Source organism: Oncorhynchus nerka, linkage group LG23 (assembly GCF_034236695.1).
Source record: "Oncorhynchus nerka isolate Pitt River linkage group LG23, Oner_Uvic_2.0, whole genome shotgun sequence".
Lineage (NCBI taxonomy): Eukaryota > Metazoa > Chordata > Actinopteri > Salmoniformes > Salmonidae > Oncorhynchus > Oncorhynchus nerka.
This window is the reverse complement of record NC_088418.1, coordinates 27047468-27065339: the sequence shown is the minus strand read 5'-3', so window position 1 is coordinate 27065339 and position 17872 is coordinate 27047468. Positions and strand designations below refer to the sequence as shown.

The following is a 17872-nucleotide window of genomic DNA, read 5'->3' as shown; positions in this document are numbered from 1 at the left end:
AATCTTTATAAAAGTTAGATTAATCCTGGTAAGAATTTATTCCATAATTCAAAACAAAATGTGCTTCTGTTTGCAACATCAGTGCCGCATATGCGATGTATCTGAGGTGAATGCAGAGAGACAAGCGTATTTGAGGAAGATCAAAAGGGAGGGGTAGAAAGAGGGATGGAGAGGGAGTGGGACCCGGATGCTGATGCGAATGAGGCGAAGGAAGACGAGAGAAAATATCGATTTACGGCAAGAAAAAGCAAAGGACTGTAAACGGGGAGGCCCTCTCACGCAATGTGTGCAATTATATGAAAACGTGCCTGTCTAGTATAGTGTGAATACATATGCAGATATTTATTTCTCACTAGCAAATCGTTGATTTCATGAAATTGGAACCGGCGAGGGAGGACACGCCAAGAGGAGAGAGAGAAGATGCTGTGATACGCTTAGCCTACTGGCAGGGCTAGAGCGAGAGGGAGGGGGAGGGTGATACGGTAAAGATGGTTGTTTTGCAAGGGACGCATCTTTCCTCTAAAAAAATCGCAACGATGTGGCTGTTGGACGAAACATATCATTTCGCGTTACAAAGAAACTTCAAAATGATCCGATTTTGACAGACGCTTAAAAGACGTGGATAAACGTAGGCTAGGCTAACCACAGTGTATGGACGCACTTGTGTGGCTAATAACTCGAAGATAACATGCGGCTCCACCTGTGATATAGGCCTGCCACAGTGAATACCATTTACATCTGTCTGCATTGAACCATAAGGACGTTTTTGTGTTGCGATACGTTGTTTGAATGAATTGATGTAGCATCCCAATGATAGTAACCTGTTTGTGATCAGGTTGCAGATAGAAAAAGAATGGTGCAGTCAAAACTAATGTTGATAAATATCTATTGACGGTTGGTGCTGTCACACAGATAAGATATTGGTACTGATCTCTGTTGATTGACCAATGTATCAAAAGCAAAGCTATTTCAAATCTGAGAACTGTGACACATAGGCCTACCATGTTATCAATCTTGTCATACTTGTTATCATGATAGTTGTCGCTATTTCGAGTTTAGGCTAGTGCATACATAACATGATATGTGTGTCATAGCAATCCATTTACTCAGCTGTTGCCTACCTGTGATAGTTTCAGTTTCAGTATAATACTTGTCTATATCGAATGAAAGAAAAAATACATGAGTCCAGAACCACCTACCCAGAAAGAAGTAAAACCACAATTCTTAATTCAGGACTTGTCCGGTCTTTAGCTCTGAATATAGACCTATATTCAACTTCAGTCTATCTCAAAGCAGCGTTGCAATATTTTTTTCCTAACCATTACCATTGTTATCCAGGCTTCCTTTTTTTATTTATTCGGGGGCGACAATTCATGAAATCCTCCTAACTATAGAGCTAGTTCTCACCATTAGCCGTTGTAAGTCGTAGCCAATAGTTAGAGCAGTATGAGTAAGGAACTGTCACTAAGTCAGTCAGCTCAATATGTTGGGCCATATCGACTGGAAAAAACACTGGGGAAGGGCCAGACAGGTGAGTTTTGAATTTCACCGCTTTTTTCCCCCCTTCTTCATCTTCGTGAAAAATAATAGTGTGTTTATTATGGGATGGAGGGATGGATGGACGGGCGAGTGGTTGCAGTGGATGGGTGGATTGATGGACAGATAGATGGGAGTCATGTATGTGTTTTGTGAATGTGTTAAGAATGCGTAATACCCTTATGTTGGCCAGTGTATGGTGAGCATGTGACTCGCTCTCTCAGGCCTGGTGAAGCTTGGAGTTCACTGCATTACGGGACAGAAGATAGCCATCAAAATAGTCAACAGGGAGAAACTGTCCGAGTCGGTTCTGATGAAGGTAAGATAATGATGACGCGAATAAGGATATCCCAGTATGATGACTACTTTTCTAAAAATGGACAACATTACGATTAGCTGGCTGTTTGCAGTAGTTGGGTCTTCCAATAATATGTTTTATTTCACTTAATTTTAACATTGTCGTAAAGAGCACATGTTAAACTTAATAATAAAACACTTTTTTCCCCATCTCAAGAGGTTAAATAAAAAATGGACAATAGTAAGTGCCAAATAAAGTAACAAGGTTGACCGTAACAGGGTTGACGACTTCCTCTTAAATCAACCATACAGTGGGGCAAAAAAGTATTTAGTCAGCCACCAATTGTGCAAGTTCTCCCACTTAAAAAGATGAGAGAGGCCTGTAATTTTTATCATAGGTACACTTCAACAATGACAGACAAAATGAGAGAAAAAAATCCAGAAAATCACATTTATTTGCTAATTATGGTGGAAAATAAGTATTTGGTCACCTACAAACAAGCAAGATTTCTGGCTCTCACAGACCTGTAACTTCTTCTTTAAGAGGCTCCTCTGTCCTCCACTCGTTACCTGTATTAATGGCACCTGTTTGAAGTTGTTATCAGTACAAAAGACACCTGTCCACAACCTCAAACAGTCACACTCCAAACTCCACTATGGCCAAGACCAAAGAGCTGTCAAAGGACACCAGAAACAAAATTGTAGACCTGCACCAGGCTGGGAAGACTGAATCTGCAATAGGTAAGCAGCTTGGTTTGAAGAAATCAACTGTGGGAGCAATTATTAGGAAATGGAAGACATACAAGACCACTGATAATCTCCCTCGATCTGGGGCTCCACGCAAGATCTCACCCCGTGGGGTCAAAATGATCACAAGAACGGTGAGCAAAAATCCCAGAACCACACAGGGGGACCTAATGAATGACCTGCAGAGAGCTGGGACCAAAGTAACAAAGCCTACCATCAGTAATACACTACGCCGCCAGGGATTCAAATCCTGCAGTGCCAGACGTGTCCCCCTGCTTAAGGCAGTACATGTCCAGGCCCGTCTGAAGTTTGCTAGAGAGCATTTGGATGATCCAGAAGAAGATTGGGAGAATGTCATATGGTCAGATGAAACCAAAATAGAACTTTTTGGTAAAAACTCAACTCGTTGTGTTTGGAGGACAAAGAATGCTGAGTTGCATCCAAAGAACACCATACCTACTGTGAAGCATGGGGGTGGAAACATCATGCTTTGGGGATTTTTTTCTGCAAAGGGACCAGGACGACTGATCCGTGTAAAGAAAAGAATGAATGGGGCCATGTATCGTGAGATTTTGAGTGAAAACCTCCTTCCATCAGCAAGGGCATTGAAGATGAAACGTGGCTGGGTCTTTCAGCATGACAATGATCCCAAACACACCGCCCGGGCAACGAAGGAGTGGCTTCGTAAGAAGCATTTCAAGGTCCTGGAGTGGCCTAGCCAGTCTCCAGATCTCAACCCCATAGAAAATCTTTGGAGGGAGTTGAAAGTCCGTGTTGCCCAGCAACAGACCCAAAACATCACTGCTCTAGAGGAGATCTGCATGGAGGAATGGGCCAAAATACCAGCAACAGTGTGTGAAAACCTTGTGAAGACTTACAGAAAACGTTTGACCTCTGTCATTGCCAACAAAGGGTATATAACAAAGTATTGAGATAAACTTTTGTTATTGACCAAATACTTATTTTCCACCATAATTTGCAAATAAATTCATTAAAAATCCTACAATGTGATTTTCTGGATTTTTTAAAAATTTTGTCTGTCATAGTTGAAGTGTACCTATGATGAAAATTACAGGCCTCTCTAATCTTTTTAAGTGGGAGAACTTGCACAATTGGTGGCTGACTAAATACTTTTTTGCCCCACTATATATCCTCTTGTGAAAGGGGGAATGGAAGCTTGTGTGTGTAACAGAGAGGGGCAATTGAATGCAAACTTCACAAAAAAAATCAATTGTTTAAACATTTCTAGCCTTTCTATCTATGGGTAACAGGGTTGACGTGTTATGCTCGACCAGCTCAGTTTCCCACCGTAAAAGTAGTTCACCTGCTTTTACACAATTATTTGACCATTAGACGCTCAATGTCTCTTTTGAAAAATATATTTAGAAAGGATTAGTTTCACCATATTAAAACGTCACTTCATGTAACAGGGTTGACCTTAAAATAAGGGGCATGTTTTTTTTGTGTTTTTTTTTTACCTTAAAATGAATCGCTAATAATGTATTTTGTTGTATTTACTTACTTACGTAAGCGTATGTGTGCTGCAATTCAGCTTTTAGCTGCAATTGTGTACAATTCCCCCCCAAAACTTAAATATATATATATATATATATATTAATATATATATATATATATGTAACTTTAATGCAATATACATAGTAATTACTGTTAGGAATAGTAATGAAATTACATGCATGCAAAGGCTCTTCAACAAGACATATTTCATCAAGTATGCATTAAAAGAGTGAACACTGGAATGTAAATTCCTCTCAAATTACAATTGTATATTGCTCTCTCTCCCCCCCCTCTCTTTCTATCTCCATCTCTTCTCTCCCTCCCCATATCCCCCTCTATCCCCCTCTCTCACTTTCTCTCTCTCGCCCTCCCCCTCATCTCTCTTTCTTCCCCCCCATGTCTCTGTCAAGGTGGAGAGGGAGATTGCCATCCTGAAGCTAATTGAGCATCCGCATGTGTTGAAGCTGCATGACGTTTACGAGAATAACAAATACCTGTGAGTTCATTCATTGTACATTCAGGTGTGCCCCTCGGCTCTGCCTGTGCCCTGTAGCTCTAGAACCGTGGGTGTCATGTGTAAATATTAATCAAAGGACTGTATTAATCTGCTTCGTCTCTCTCTCTTGAAGTCTGCAGATTTCTGCCATCAAATCTCCCATTGACTTCAATGCATGTTATTCGCAAATATCCAAATTACACAAGCCTGTCCTCAAATTAGGATTCAACCCTCTTTGAATTCTTGCTCAACTTCTCTCTCTCTCTCTCTCTCCCCTCTCTCTCTCTCTCTCTCCCCTCTCTCTCTCTCTCTCTCTCTCTCTCTCCCCCCTTTCTCTCTCTCTCTCTCTCTCTCTCTCTCTCTCTCTCTCTCCCTCCCTCCCTCCCTCCCTCTCTGTAGGTACCTGGTGTTGGAGCATGTGTCAGGTGGGGAGTTATTTGACTATCTGGTGAAGAAGGGCAGACTGACACCTAAAGAGGCCAGGAAGTTCTTCCGACAAATCATATCGGCCTTGGACTTCTGTCACAGTCACTCTATCTGGTAAACGACTCTATTCATGTACAAAACCTATTGTGTGTGTGTGTGTGTGTGTGTGTGTGCCCAACTTGCTCTCCAGGCTCAATCAAATGGTCTGGTCTGGTCTCATTGTTTTTCTGCTTCCTTATGAGTAATTCCCGTCTATTCACGCCCTCCGTCAATATCTCACTAATAATGCCATTTTATTTGAATCTATTCTTATTTTACTCGCTCAGTGTTTTATTGCTCACTTCCAGTAGATGATTTAAGGTCTCACTAATAAATGACTTCTATTCCGTCCTATCCTATCGCACTCAACTCTACGCTGCTCTATTCGCGCCGTCACACAGTCACAGAGACCTGAAGCCGGAGAATCTGCTCCTGGATGAGAAGAACAACATCCGCATCGCAGACTTCGGCATGGCCTCCCTACAGGTGGGGGACAGCCTGCTGGAGACCAGCTGTGGGTGAGTATGCTGTGTGTGCATGCAGGTGTGTGTGTTTATGTGTTTGTGTGTGTGTGTTTGTGTGTGTGCGTGTGTGTGTGTGCAGTACATGTGTGTGTGTGTGCGTGCAGTACATGTGTGTGTGTGTGTGTGTGTGGTGGGTGTGTGTGTGTGCGTGCAGTACATGTGTTTGTGTGTGTGTGTCTGTGTGTGTGTGTGTGTGTGTGTGAATGCAGTACATGTGTGTGTGTGTGTCGTATGTGCTGGTAAAAGCTCGCATCTTCTCAAGGCCTCACTTCTATCAATTTCAGATCTCCACACTATGCCTGTCCAGAAGTGATCCGGGTAGGTTTCCGGCTCATCTTTCCTTTTCGTTATTTTAAGTGTCTAAGATCACCCAACCAAGTGAGATATAGAAATGTAATGATTGATAAGACATAAGAAATGTAAGTATTTGATAAGGTAAGAGTTTGCTGATACCAACATGTGTATGTAGGGAGGGGTACATGTTGCATAGTACACATCTCTCTCTTTCACTCTCTTTCGCTTTCTCTCTCTTTCTCTTTCACTCTCTCGCTCTCTCTCTCTTTCGCTCTCCTTCGCTCTCTCTCTCTTTCTCTCTATCAGGGAGAGAAGTATGATGGTCGCCGGGCAGATGTGTGGAGCTGCGGAGTCATCCTCTTTGCTCTGCTGGTGGTGAGAAAGTGTCCCGTTTGCCCTCTTTGCTTACGTCTTACACCTACCCAATCCTTTCAGATCGAGAGGAGGGGCTAGGGGTCCATTTGGAATTGAGTATTTGTGGAATTGGGTTATAACCTTGTGACCCAAAATAACTGGTCGGTTTGCTTGGCACAAATGAAGCCTAGCTCTAGACTAAAAAGTATGTTCAATGGAGATTCTCCATTGAAGGTGCTTCTTTGTCCAAGACTAGGTTTAATCTGTGCCTGGATAACCAGCCCAACATGTGTTTGTATGTGCAGTCACGCCTCCCATTCCTTGTATAAAGGCCTATTTAACAGTAACGTCCCTGTTCCCCTGTCCTCTCCTCCGCAGGGGGCCCTACCATTTGACCATGACAACCTGCGTCAGCTCCTTGAGAAGGTGAAGAGTGGGGTGTTCCACATGCCCCACTTCATCCCCCCGGACTGCCAGGCCCTGCTCAAAGGCATGATTGAGGTCGACCCCGACAAGAGGCTCACGGTACGAGAGAGGAGGATAGGCAGGCTGAGCGGTAGTGGGAGAAGGAGGCAGGGAGGGAGAGGTTAACCCCCCGACAAGAGACTCACGGTACGAGAGAGGAGGATAGGCAGGCTGAGCGGTAGTGGGAGAAGGAGGCAGGGAGGGAGAGGTTAACCCCGACAAGAGACTCACGGTACGAGAGAGGAGGATAGGCAGGCTGAGCGGTAGTGGGAGAAGGAGGCAGGGAGGGAGAGGTTAACCCCCGACAAGAGACTCACGGTACGAGAGAGGAGGATAGGCAGGCTGAGCGGTAGTGGGAGAAGGAGGCAGGGAGGGAGAGGTTAACCCCCCGACAAGAGACTCACGGTACGAGAGAGGAGGATAGGCAGGCTGAGCGGTAGTGGGAGAAGGAGGCAGGGAGGGAGAGGTTAACCCCCCGACAAGAGACTCACGGTACGAGAGAGGAGGATAGGCAGGCTGAGCGGTAGTGGGAGAAGGAGGCAGGGAGGGAGAGGTTAACCCCCCGACAAGAGACTCACGGTACGAGAGAGGAGGATAGGCAGGCTGAGCGGTAGTGGGAGAAGGAGGCAGGGAGGGAGAGGTTAACCCCCCGACAAGAGGCTCACGGTACGAGAGAGGAGGATAGGCAGGCTGAGCGGTAGTGGGAGAAGGAGGCAGGGAGGGAGAGGTTAACCCCCCGACAAGAGACTCACGGTACGAGAGAGGAGGATAGGCAGGCTGAGCGGTAGTGGGAGAAGGAGGCAGGGAGGGAGAGGTTAACCCCCCGACAAGAGACTCACGGTACGAGAGAGGAGGATAGGCAGGCTGAGCGGTAGTGGGAGAAGGAGGCAGGGAGGGAGAGGTTAACCCCCCGACAAGAGGCTCACGGTACGAGAGAGGAGGATAGGCAGGCTGAGCGGTAGTGGGAGAAGGAGGCAGGGAGGGAGAGGTTAACCTCCTGACAAGAGACTCATGGTACAAAGGTGGGGATGAGATTGAGATGCCTAAAATGTAGCCAAAAGTGATGAGAGAATCTCTTTCCAATTTCAAAAGTCAGGCCCAGCAGGAATTGTTTACACCTTGCGCTAGCAGCCATCTGTGTCTTTGAACAGACTGTACTAATCGTTCCATCTGCCCTCTCGCCCTTCCAGCTAGAGGCCATCCAGAAGCACACCTGGTATCAGTAAGTATGGATTAGTTTGGTCTGCCTTTGAATTATAAATAGGGATGAATTGGGAATTTGAAGTTGATGCCAAACATTGTTTATGGGGCCCAGTGTTTTGGGTCACTAACATGAGGATGTGTGTCTTTGTGTGTGGTGCGTGTATCTGTTTGTCTGCGCGTGTGTTGTGTCTCAGGTCGGGTCGTAACGAGCCTTGTCCTGAGCAGCCCGCTCCCAGGCGGGTGTGTGTGGGGCGTATCCTGTCGCTGACCGAATTGGACCCGGACGTGCTGGACAGCATGCACTCTCTGGGCTGCTTCAGAGACCGCGGGAAACTCACCCGTGACCTGCAGTGTGAAGAGTACGTGTGTCTGTGTGTGTGTCTTCTCTCACATTTCTCTCTTTGTCATCTGTCTCTTTCTTTTGTTGTTTTGTCTAGCTGGGCCCATGTCCACCTTTTGTGTCTTCTTTCTTCTTGTGTTCAACCTGTCTCTCGTCTTGCTACCTTCCTCCAAATTGTATTCCTGAATTGAAATCTTTCTACACAAATCTCCCCATGACTTTCGTTTTGCTACTTTCGTTTTGCTATCCCTCCCTCTCTCTCTCTCTCTCTCTCTCTCCCCCTCCCTCCCTCCCTCCCTCCCGCCCTCCTGCCCTCTCTCCCTCCCTCCATCCCTGCCTCTCTCTCTCCGTCCCCCAGAGACAACCAGGAGAAGATGATCTATTATCTCCTGTTGGACAGGAAAGAGCGTTACCCCAGTTACGAGGATGAGGATTTGCCGCCCCGAAATGACGTAGGTGAGTCCCTAGGTGTCAGGAGCGAGCCACTAACCGCACTGACTTGACTCCGTCCCTGTCTGGTCCGCAGTCTTCCTCCTGCCCCTCTGTCTCTGTGTCCCGGTGTGCAACTCGCTCCTGCTTCTCCACGGACCCACCTTTTAAACCTAATTCCTCATTTTGCTGTTCGAATCTGGACACTGATGCATATGAGTGTGGGGTAGAAGTGTGTTTAGGGAAAGGTGTGTTGTGTGTGTGTGTTTGGGTTGTGTATCTGTGTGTGTGTGTAGGGGGGAGGTTAGGTGTGTGTAGGGGCTGCCTGTGTGTGTGTGTCGGGATATTTTAGTAGTTGTGATAGCCTTACTATATACATTGTATGTTCTGATTGGGGGTTGGGGTGGCTCTTACTGCGTAATGGACTAACTCCACCCTGGTGTCCTTCAGCGGACCCCCCTCGTAAGCGCGTGGACTCTCCCATGCTGACGCGTCATGGCCGCTGCCGCCCGGAGAGGAAGAGCCTAGAGGTGTTGAGTGTGACCGAGCAGGGGTCTCCCACCCCGACCCGCAGGGCCCTAGACACGGCCGCACACAGCCAGAGGTACTGGAGGGCTGTCACACACACGGTCCGCAAACACACAAAAAAAAGGCTAATGCAGGCACACACTCACAAAGACAGACAGGCGCGCACACACACACACACACATACACACATATTACATTCTTACTGGCCAAAAACATTTTGTTAGCCACATCCAGTGCATTCAGAAAGTATTCAGACCCCTTGACTTTTTCCACATTTTGTTACGTTACAGCCTTGTTATAAAATTGATTAAATTGTATTTTTTCCTCATCAATCTACACACAATACCCCATAATGACGAAGCAAAAAACAGGTTTTTAGAAATGTTTGCAAATGTATTAAAAATACAAAACTGAAATATACATTTACATAAGTATTCAGACCCTTTACTCAGTACTTTGTTGAAGCACCTTATGCAGCGATTATAGACTCAAGTCTTCTTGTGTATGATGCTACAAGCTTGGCACACCTGCATTTGGGGAGTTTTCCCATTCTTCTCTGCAGATCCTCTCATGCTCTGTCAGGCTGGATGGGGAGCGTCGCTGCCCAGCTATTTTCAGAGTTGTTCGATCGGGTTTAAGTCCGGGTCTGGCTGGGCCACTCAAGGACATTCAGAGACGTGTCCGGATGCCACTCCTACGTTGTCTTGGCTGTGTGCTTACGATCGTTGTCCTGTTGGCGGGTGAACCTTAACCCCAGTCTGAGGTCCTGAGCACCCTGGAGCAGGTTTTCATCAAGGATCTCTCTGTACTTTGCTCTGTTCATCTTTCCCTCGATCCTGACTAGTCTCCAAGTCCCTGCCGCTGAAAAACATCCACACAGTATGATGCTGCCACCACCATGCTTCACCGTAGGGATGTTGCCAGTTTTCCTTCAGACGTGACGCTTGGCATTCAGGCCAAAGAGTTTTATCTTGGTTTCATCAGACCTGAGAATCTTGTTTCACATGGTCTGACTCCTTTAAGTGCCTTTTGGCAAACACCAAGCGGGCTGTCATGTGCCTTTTACTGAGGAGTGGCTTCCGTCTGGCCACTCTATCATAAAGGCCTATTGGTGGAGTTCTGCAGAGATGGTTGTCCTTCTGGAAAGTAACTCTGGAGCTCTGTCAGAGTGACCATTGGCTTCTTGGTCACCTCCCTGACCATGGCACTTCTTTCCCGATTGCTCAGTTTGGCCGGGCGGACAGCTCTAGGAAGAGTTTTGGTGGTTCCAAACTTTTTCCATTTAAGAATGATGGCCACTGTGTTCTTGGGGACCTTCAATGCAGCAGAAATGTTTTGGTACCCTTCCTCAGATCTGTGCCTTGACACAACCCTGTCTTGGAGCTCTACGGACAATTCCTTCAACCTCATGACTTGTTTTTTACTGTGATGTACACTGTCAACTGTGGGACCTTATATTGACAGGTGTGTGCCTTTCCAAATAATGTCCAATCAATTTAATTTACCACAGGTGGACTCCAATCAAGTTGTAGAAACCTCTCAAGGATAATCAATGGAAACAAGAAGCACCTGAGCTCAATTTCGAGTCTCATAACAAAGGGTCTGAATACTTATGTAAATAAAGGTATTTCTGTTTTTTCCTTTGAATAAATTAGCAAACATTTCTAAAAACCTGTTTTTGCTTTGTCATTATGGGGTATTTTGTTTAGATTGATGATCACTTTTAGAATATTGATGTTATATGATGATCAATTTTAGAATTAAGGCTGTAATGTCATTTTATTTGTCACATTTTACTTGAGGGTGACATATTTTTTGTTCTCTTCACCTTTATGATAACGACCTTTAAAATGATGACCTCTTGTGACCCCTCTACAGGTCTCGATCGGTCAGTGGGGCGTCCACCGGCCTCTCCTCCAGCCCTCTCAGCAGTCCCAGGGTAAGAGGCTTGTTGGCCAACACTTTTAACATCCTCTCTGAAATGATAAAGCATACAACGTTGACTCTGAACTGTCTTCTCATATAGAGTATATGTCAGATAATGGTTGTCTTTTTTTGCAACGTTCAAAGATTTATTGACGATTTTCACATTGCTTTAACATTGCGTTAATGTTGCTATAACGCTTCCTCTAAATCACCCAAGCTCCTTGGTCATTCCGAGCCATTTTACATGTCATACCACACTATCAGAATAACTCTCACTCATTTGGAGTTTCTTTGGCATTTCTCTTCTTCTTCTTCTTCTTCTTCTTTCTCCACATCCACACTTTCGAGAATATATGGCACAACTTTAAAAACGTGCATATTTTGTAAAGCAACACAGCACATAAAGTAAAGATAAAACATGTTTGGGTTGCAGAAATAAAAGATATAACTGATATAAGTGTAACCGTGAAAATGTCAACATACTAGTTGAATTATTATTTTCCGGATCAGCAAAAGCAGAAACAGAGTCATAATGTATTGCTTGCGCCATTTTGTAGTTTTTGTCTTCCATACTATTTCTGACATGGAGGGATTTTTGCGTGCTGGGTTATCTAAAGTGTTAGCTGAAAGTGATTTAAAAAAAGAAGAGTGAGGTTGGAACATAAATGGTTGAATGCAGGGTCAGAACTAATGATTTTACATTCAATTATACAAATAGCTCACACCATCAGTGCAGTTTCTTCACCATCATTCAAGAAGCACTCCTTTGTCATAACCCATAACACTCATTTCCATTCCTCTTTTTCCATTTTCCCATCCCTCTCTTTCTCTTCTTCTTTTCCATCCCCCCCCCCCAGTCCTATCAGAGCCCTGTCTTCACGTTCAGCCAATCAGACGTCACTTCCACCACCGCTCACACTAAGGACCCATCCAAACCAGGAAGTGCTACCACGCCTCGGTCGGCCCGAGCCCACGACAAACCCAAAGCGGCCCAGAACCCCAAAACCCAGACCCTGCCCACCACCACCAAGGGTGGTCCCGCCACCAATCGGCCCCACCTCCAGCCCATCAAGTCTCTTCCCATCCACAAATCACCCTCCCGCTCGCCCTCTCCCCTCCTCTCACCCATCCCCCGCTTCTTCTTCTTCCCCTCGCCCTCCGTGCTCAAGTCGGTCACTAAGAGCTTCTACCCCAACTCTACCCACTCTGTGTCGCAGGTCACCCCCCAGGGCTCGCCGCTGCCCACCCCCATGGGCACCCCCGTCCACCACCCTCACCACCCCTCCTCCTCCACCCCTCCCTCCAACTCCTCCTCGTCCTCCTCCTCACGGGCGGAGGGAGGCGGAGGGGTGGGCTCCCTGTCCCTGACTCCGCCCTCCAGCCCCGGAGGGAGTGGCGGCATGGCGGCTAGCAGCTCTGCCCACTGGAGGACCCGTCTTAACTCGTTCAAGAACAACTTGCTGGGCTCACCCCGCTTCCACCGCCGTAAGATGCAAGGTAACTACATAGCAATAGATTTTAAACAGTTTAAATGGAGTTTTAGCAAATTACAATACAGAGCTACATGGAACAAATGTCTTGTTTTCTCAGTACCCACATTAGAGGACATGTCCAGCCTGACCCCAGAGTCCAGCCCTGAGTAAGTCATACACACATACACACACTCATGAACATGCCTCCCAGATGCCCTGCGTCGAGGACCAACTCATTTGACCTCGCCATAACCTTCTCTTTGTGTGTCTGTCTGTCTGTCTGTGTCCGTCTGTTTGTCCGTCTGTGTCTGTCTGTTTGTCCGTCTGCGTCTGTCTGTCTGTGTCTGTCTGTTTGTCCGTCTGTGTATGTGCGTCATGCTCCCTCAGGCTGGCTAAGAAGTCGTGGTTTGGGAACTTCATCAGCCTGGAGAAGGAGGAGCAGATCTTCGTGGTGATCAGAGACAAGCCGCTGAGCTCTGTCAAGGCAGACATCGTCCACGCCTTCCTGTCTGTGAGTATCTGACTCTGCGCTGAACATCCTGAGTTAACAATGTCCGAGACCTGTCTTGAGAAAGGCCTACATTCTAGCTTGTTTTTTAAATTTATTTTTTAAATCACACTTCAGTCCTAGTAATATGGTCATGTTTTTGAAGTGTTAGGAATTCATCTTGTGAGCCTTTATATTTTCAATATAATCCGCTTTATTGACAGACAAATGTGTCGATGTGGCTCAAATGGAAGAGTTCAACTCTCTCTCTAGCATTCTCTCCAATACCCCAATCTCACATTGACTCTCTTTATCTGTCTCCCCCTCTTTTACTTTCTCTCCTTTCCTTTCTTTTCATTACCCCACATATTTATCCCTCCCTTTACTTACCCTATCCAACCCCCGGCCCAGATCCCCTCCCTCAGCCACAGCGTCATCTCCCAGACCAGCTTCAGGGCCGAGTATAAGACCTCTGGCGGCCCCTCCGTCTTCCAGAAGCCTGTGAAGTTCCAGGTGGACATTGCCTTCTCCGAGGGAGAGAGGGAGCGGGAGAGGGAGAAAGCCGAGCGGGAGGGCAAGAGAGAGGCGGGCATCTACAGCGTGACGTTCAGCCTCATATCAGGCAAGTGGAGCTTGGAATGGGAAGGACTGGTGTTCATTCGAACGCTGTCAGTTGGTGATTTACAGCATCTGGTTTATATGGTGGATTGGATTGTTACAGTTCATGCAATTGAATTAAAGTAGGGCAGGTTTGTTATGGTGGAAGGGAGAGCTTTGGCTGTATGTGTGTGTGTGTGTGGGGGGGGGGGGGGGGGTGCGGTGCAGGTGTGTGTGTCTTTAGTGCTGGTAAAAGCTTGCATCCTCTCAATGCCTTTATGTGTGTGTGTGTGTGCGTGCATGCGTGCGTGTGTGTTCGCAGGTCCTAGTCGCAGGTTCAAACGAGTGGTGGAGACCATTCAGGCCCAGCTTCTCAGCTCCCATGATCAGCCCATGGGGGTCTCTGGTGAGTCACACACACTCTCTGTTACTCACACACACCAACCTCACACACCATTTTCCCACATCCAGGTTCACGTCATGATAACTTAAATGAATAATCCATCATTTGCGTTGGAAATTATTGAAATTATTGAAATTGTTATAAATGTTTGTATATGTTTACAAATAATGAAATACAAATGTATTAATAGTATGCACACTATTAATAGTTGATTCATTATTTGTGAAGATTATTATAGTTCTTACACACACTGGTTTCACCTACGTGAATGGAGTCACTGTATTCTCTCCCTCTACAGACCCCTTCCCAGACGAGAAGAACAGTCGGCCCCACGGTACCCCCACCCGCCAGAACTCCCGGCGCTCCGAGGGCGGGGGCGACCGGTGCGAATGGGGCGAGCGAGGGGACGGAGGAGGTATCGGAGGCGGCATCGGAGGCAGTGGGGGGGTCCTGCAACGCCGAGGCTCCGGGAAGGAGAGGACCCGACTACTGTCCTCCAATGGAACACAGTCCCAACCCTAAATCAGAGAGAGAGAGAGAGAGAGACCAGTCGGGTAGCAGGTGTCCAGACTCCATTGGTGAAAAAAAACAAGACAAATTGTCATCAGACGAAACCCAAACCCTTCACAAACCATGAGGTATACAGTATCTCCCATTCAACCCCCAGAAGATGTCTCAACAAGATGCTTTAAGCCTGAACACAAGCTGATCTTTTTTTCTGCTTTTCACCTGTGTTAAAATATACATTCATGTTGATTCACTGAATCAAGCAGGGATCCCATTCAAACCAGTAATAAAACAAAAACATTTTTTCCAGAGGGGATACAATAGATGAACCAGACACAGCACAGGTCAAACTAGGAACTTTGAAGAAGCGCTAATTTGCATGCCAATTAGCCAGTCATTACGATAAAGGGTGTTTGATTTGGATTATAAGATCTGCTAGCATACCATTCCTTTGCAATAACTCAAGCAAAAAGTTAAGAACGGGTTTCAACAATGGTGTGATGGTTCTCAAGAATACACAACGCCCCCTTCCCGTACCTCTACCCCACAGCAGCATAACTGAAAAGGGATACCCGATGAATACCTTGACGTGCCCAACATTGTACGTACATTTACTCAAAAGACAATGAAAGGTGATGGAGACACGTAAGAGAACCCTCTTGCTTATTATCACAGACCACCCATTCCAGAAGTTAGAACCCGGCTGCCAGTTCAATGAATGACTTTGGCGACAACACCTTCAAATCATGTTTTAAAAGGGAGAAATGAGGTCCTTTAAAAAAAAAATTTAAAAAGGCATTTTCAACATCCTCTTCTTTTGCGGTAAAGAAATGCAAATTAAGCTAACTAAGTGAATGTGAAAAATATTTTTTTATTTAGGTTTAGTTAAGATGATGTAGTTATTGATTTTGAGGTTGGCGCTATCAGCGGAGATACAGGAGAGGAACGACAACAGGAAGATTTGACACCCTCGACATATCTGCTCCAGTATCTGAATGTGGAACCCACGCCGATGGGGATTTGAACGGAAGTCGGAACGAAGTCACCATTGATGTATTAGAAAACATTTTTTTGTTGTATTTTCTTTTTTAACTCAGAGACAAATACAATGTAACCAGGATGTAAGCGTCGTCGGGAAACCTTTGCTCTGGAGAAAAATATTTTTGATTTGAAGAGAAATATGAACATATATTGAAGAAGAAAAAAAACATCGGCAAATAGTTACATGGGTTGGACTTCCACGATCTGTCCCTGACTCAATGAGGAGAGAATTCCAGACCTATGGATTGGACAAACTCCATCTGAGCTTGTCTCATATCACCACCCTATTCACATATTGACTCCAAACATAGATTTCAACACGCACTGATCGATGGACATTCTCGTGAAGCTGTACTCAAAATGCTGACGTATTACTCCTTGTTATCGAAAGACTTCAACAACAAAAAAAAAAAGGCAAACAAATGATAGGCCCTTCTGCCATCACCAATGAGCCAAGTGATCCATCCTCTGCACCCGCGGCGTCACCTTATATCACCGCTCTACAAGCAGACGTAGCTGTTTTGACGATCATGTATTACAACAGTATTATGTGATAGAAACTAGACACATTACCAGCCAGTCTTCCTTACTGCACAATATGCAACAGATGCAGAACGTTTTGAGATTTTCCATTTCCTTGTTTATGTATTTCCGTATTTATTTACTTATTTATTTACTGTTCATGTATTTATTGATATATTATTTATTTATGTGGGAAATGTATCTTGCACCAACAGAAATATATCAGGAGCTAGGGATATCATGTTTTTCTTGTCAACATAATTTTTTTCTTTGATTTCTTTCTCGTTCCCAGGACACTCCTTTTGTTTTTGGATCATGAACTTAACAACATTTACATTCCTTCCCAGCATTCTGTCTAAATGTTAGTGTTTTAGTTTCTATTGTATGAATTTGTTTATATATTTTATGTTCTGTTCGGGGTCGAATTCACTGGGAACGAAACGGAAGCAAACGGACTGAGACAGGGAGGGACTACATGAAGTTGTCCAATGAGATACACTGTTTTTTTGTTTGCAACGTGTTTCGCTACGGTGGGCACTAATGAATACGACCCAGTTCTGATTATTGGATTGTAAAGAGTTGAGTCAATGACTGAGTCATGGGTTTATATTTCAGATCTGTTGCACCACCTGTGACCAGGTTACAGGCAAAGGGGTGAGAGGGACTCTCTTTAAGCATTCTGTATAAAGTGACTGAGCCAGCAATGAGCACATTGCTCTAGCAAGCTAAACTGTCCACATTCATTGGCAGACACGAGCAAACCACCATCGTACACCTTTCCTCCGACAACATCAAACGCTCATACTGCTCCCATGTCTTTCTTTATGCTTTTCCCCTTGACCTGATGCGTCTGTCATCACCAGTTCCAGCCATCGTTGTGCGGACCACTTGACTTCGAGAGAGACCACGCTGTACACGTGGGGGGCGTCACTGTCGCTATTCACCTTTATGATTGTTCACTGTCATTTTCATCATCATCATCACCAAGATCATTATATTCATCATCCTTACTCTAGCTAAGATTGTAAACTATTGTCCATTCCTAAAGGTCAGTAGAATAAGGTGTTAAAAAAGAAATGTCTGTATCATAATTTAAATATAAAAGTGCACTATTATAACTATTGCCTGTGATGAAAAAAAAACATGAAACAATTATGGTTGAATTGATGGTCAAAATAAAGAGACATCCACCTTATTGTTATGATTATAATAATAAACTCTAAAATAGTGTGTCTGTTGTGTCCTTTGGGTTTCCAGCTAGATGTTCCAAAATGAGTTTGTAATACATTGAAACGCACAAATCATTTACAAAATCCATATTAAAGTGTAGGAGTCATGAGTTTTTACTCACCAAAGTAACAACACAGTGCGGTCAAAGACTTCTTAACTTAGTTGTAGTCACCATCTGGTTACCTATAACTACAAACAGTTATTTTTTATTTATGAACTTATTTCCAGATACCTTCTAAGCTACCTACAATGCACTATTTATCAACTTCACATGGAGAATTTACTCTGCGCTAGCTAGCTTGAGATGGCTAACGTTAGCCACTAGCCATGCAGCCTGAGTGTTGGCAGTGGTGAGCTACAATCCACCAATCATGAGGAGTTGTAATGTAAACAACCAATCGGAATGCCCACAAGTGTGGGCCGCATGATCCTGCTCTGCTACTCCAGGCAGCGCTGAATTCTCCTGCACTGGCAGGCTTGCCTCTGGCTCAAAA

General features: G+C 45.2%; 1 protein-coding gene across 2 annotated transcripts; it reads left to right on the top strand.

Moving 5' to 3' along the window:
• Positions 1-221: 221 nt before the first annotated feature.
• Positions 222-17372, top strand: LOC115106620 (serine/threonine-protein kinase BRSK2-like). 2 transcript variants are annotated; one of them, XM_065008013.1, is made up of 19 exons: positions 222-1531; positions 1761-1855; positions 4506-4591; positions 4991-5131; positions 5458-5574; positions 5865-5898; positions 6181-6249; positions 6607-6753; positions 7884-7915; positions 8091-8255; positions 8595-8692; positions 9116-9269; positions 11072-11132; positions 12337-12616; positions 12710-12758; positions 12979-13102; positions 13490-13700; positions 13998-14081; positions 14377-17372. In XM_065008013.1, exons 1-19 carry the CDS (start codon positions 1447-1449, stop codon positions 14598-14600), a joined length of 2256 nt encoding a protein of 751 aa, XP_064864085.1. In that variant the 5' UTR covers positions 222-1446; the 3' UTR covers positions 14601-17372. The 2 variants fall into 2 exon arrangements, with proteins under 2 accessions (XP_064864085.1, XP_029485388.1); XM_029629528.2 differs by having other exon boundaries at positions 11977-12616.
• The last annotated feature ends 500 nt before the right edge of the window (positions 17373-17872 follow it).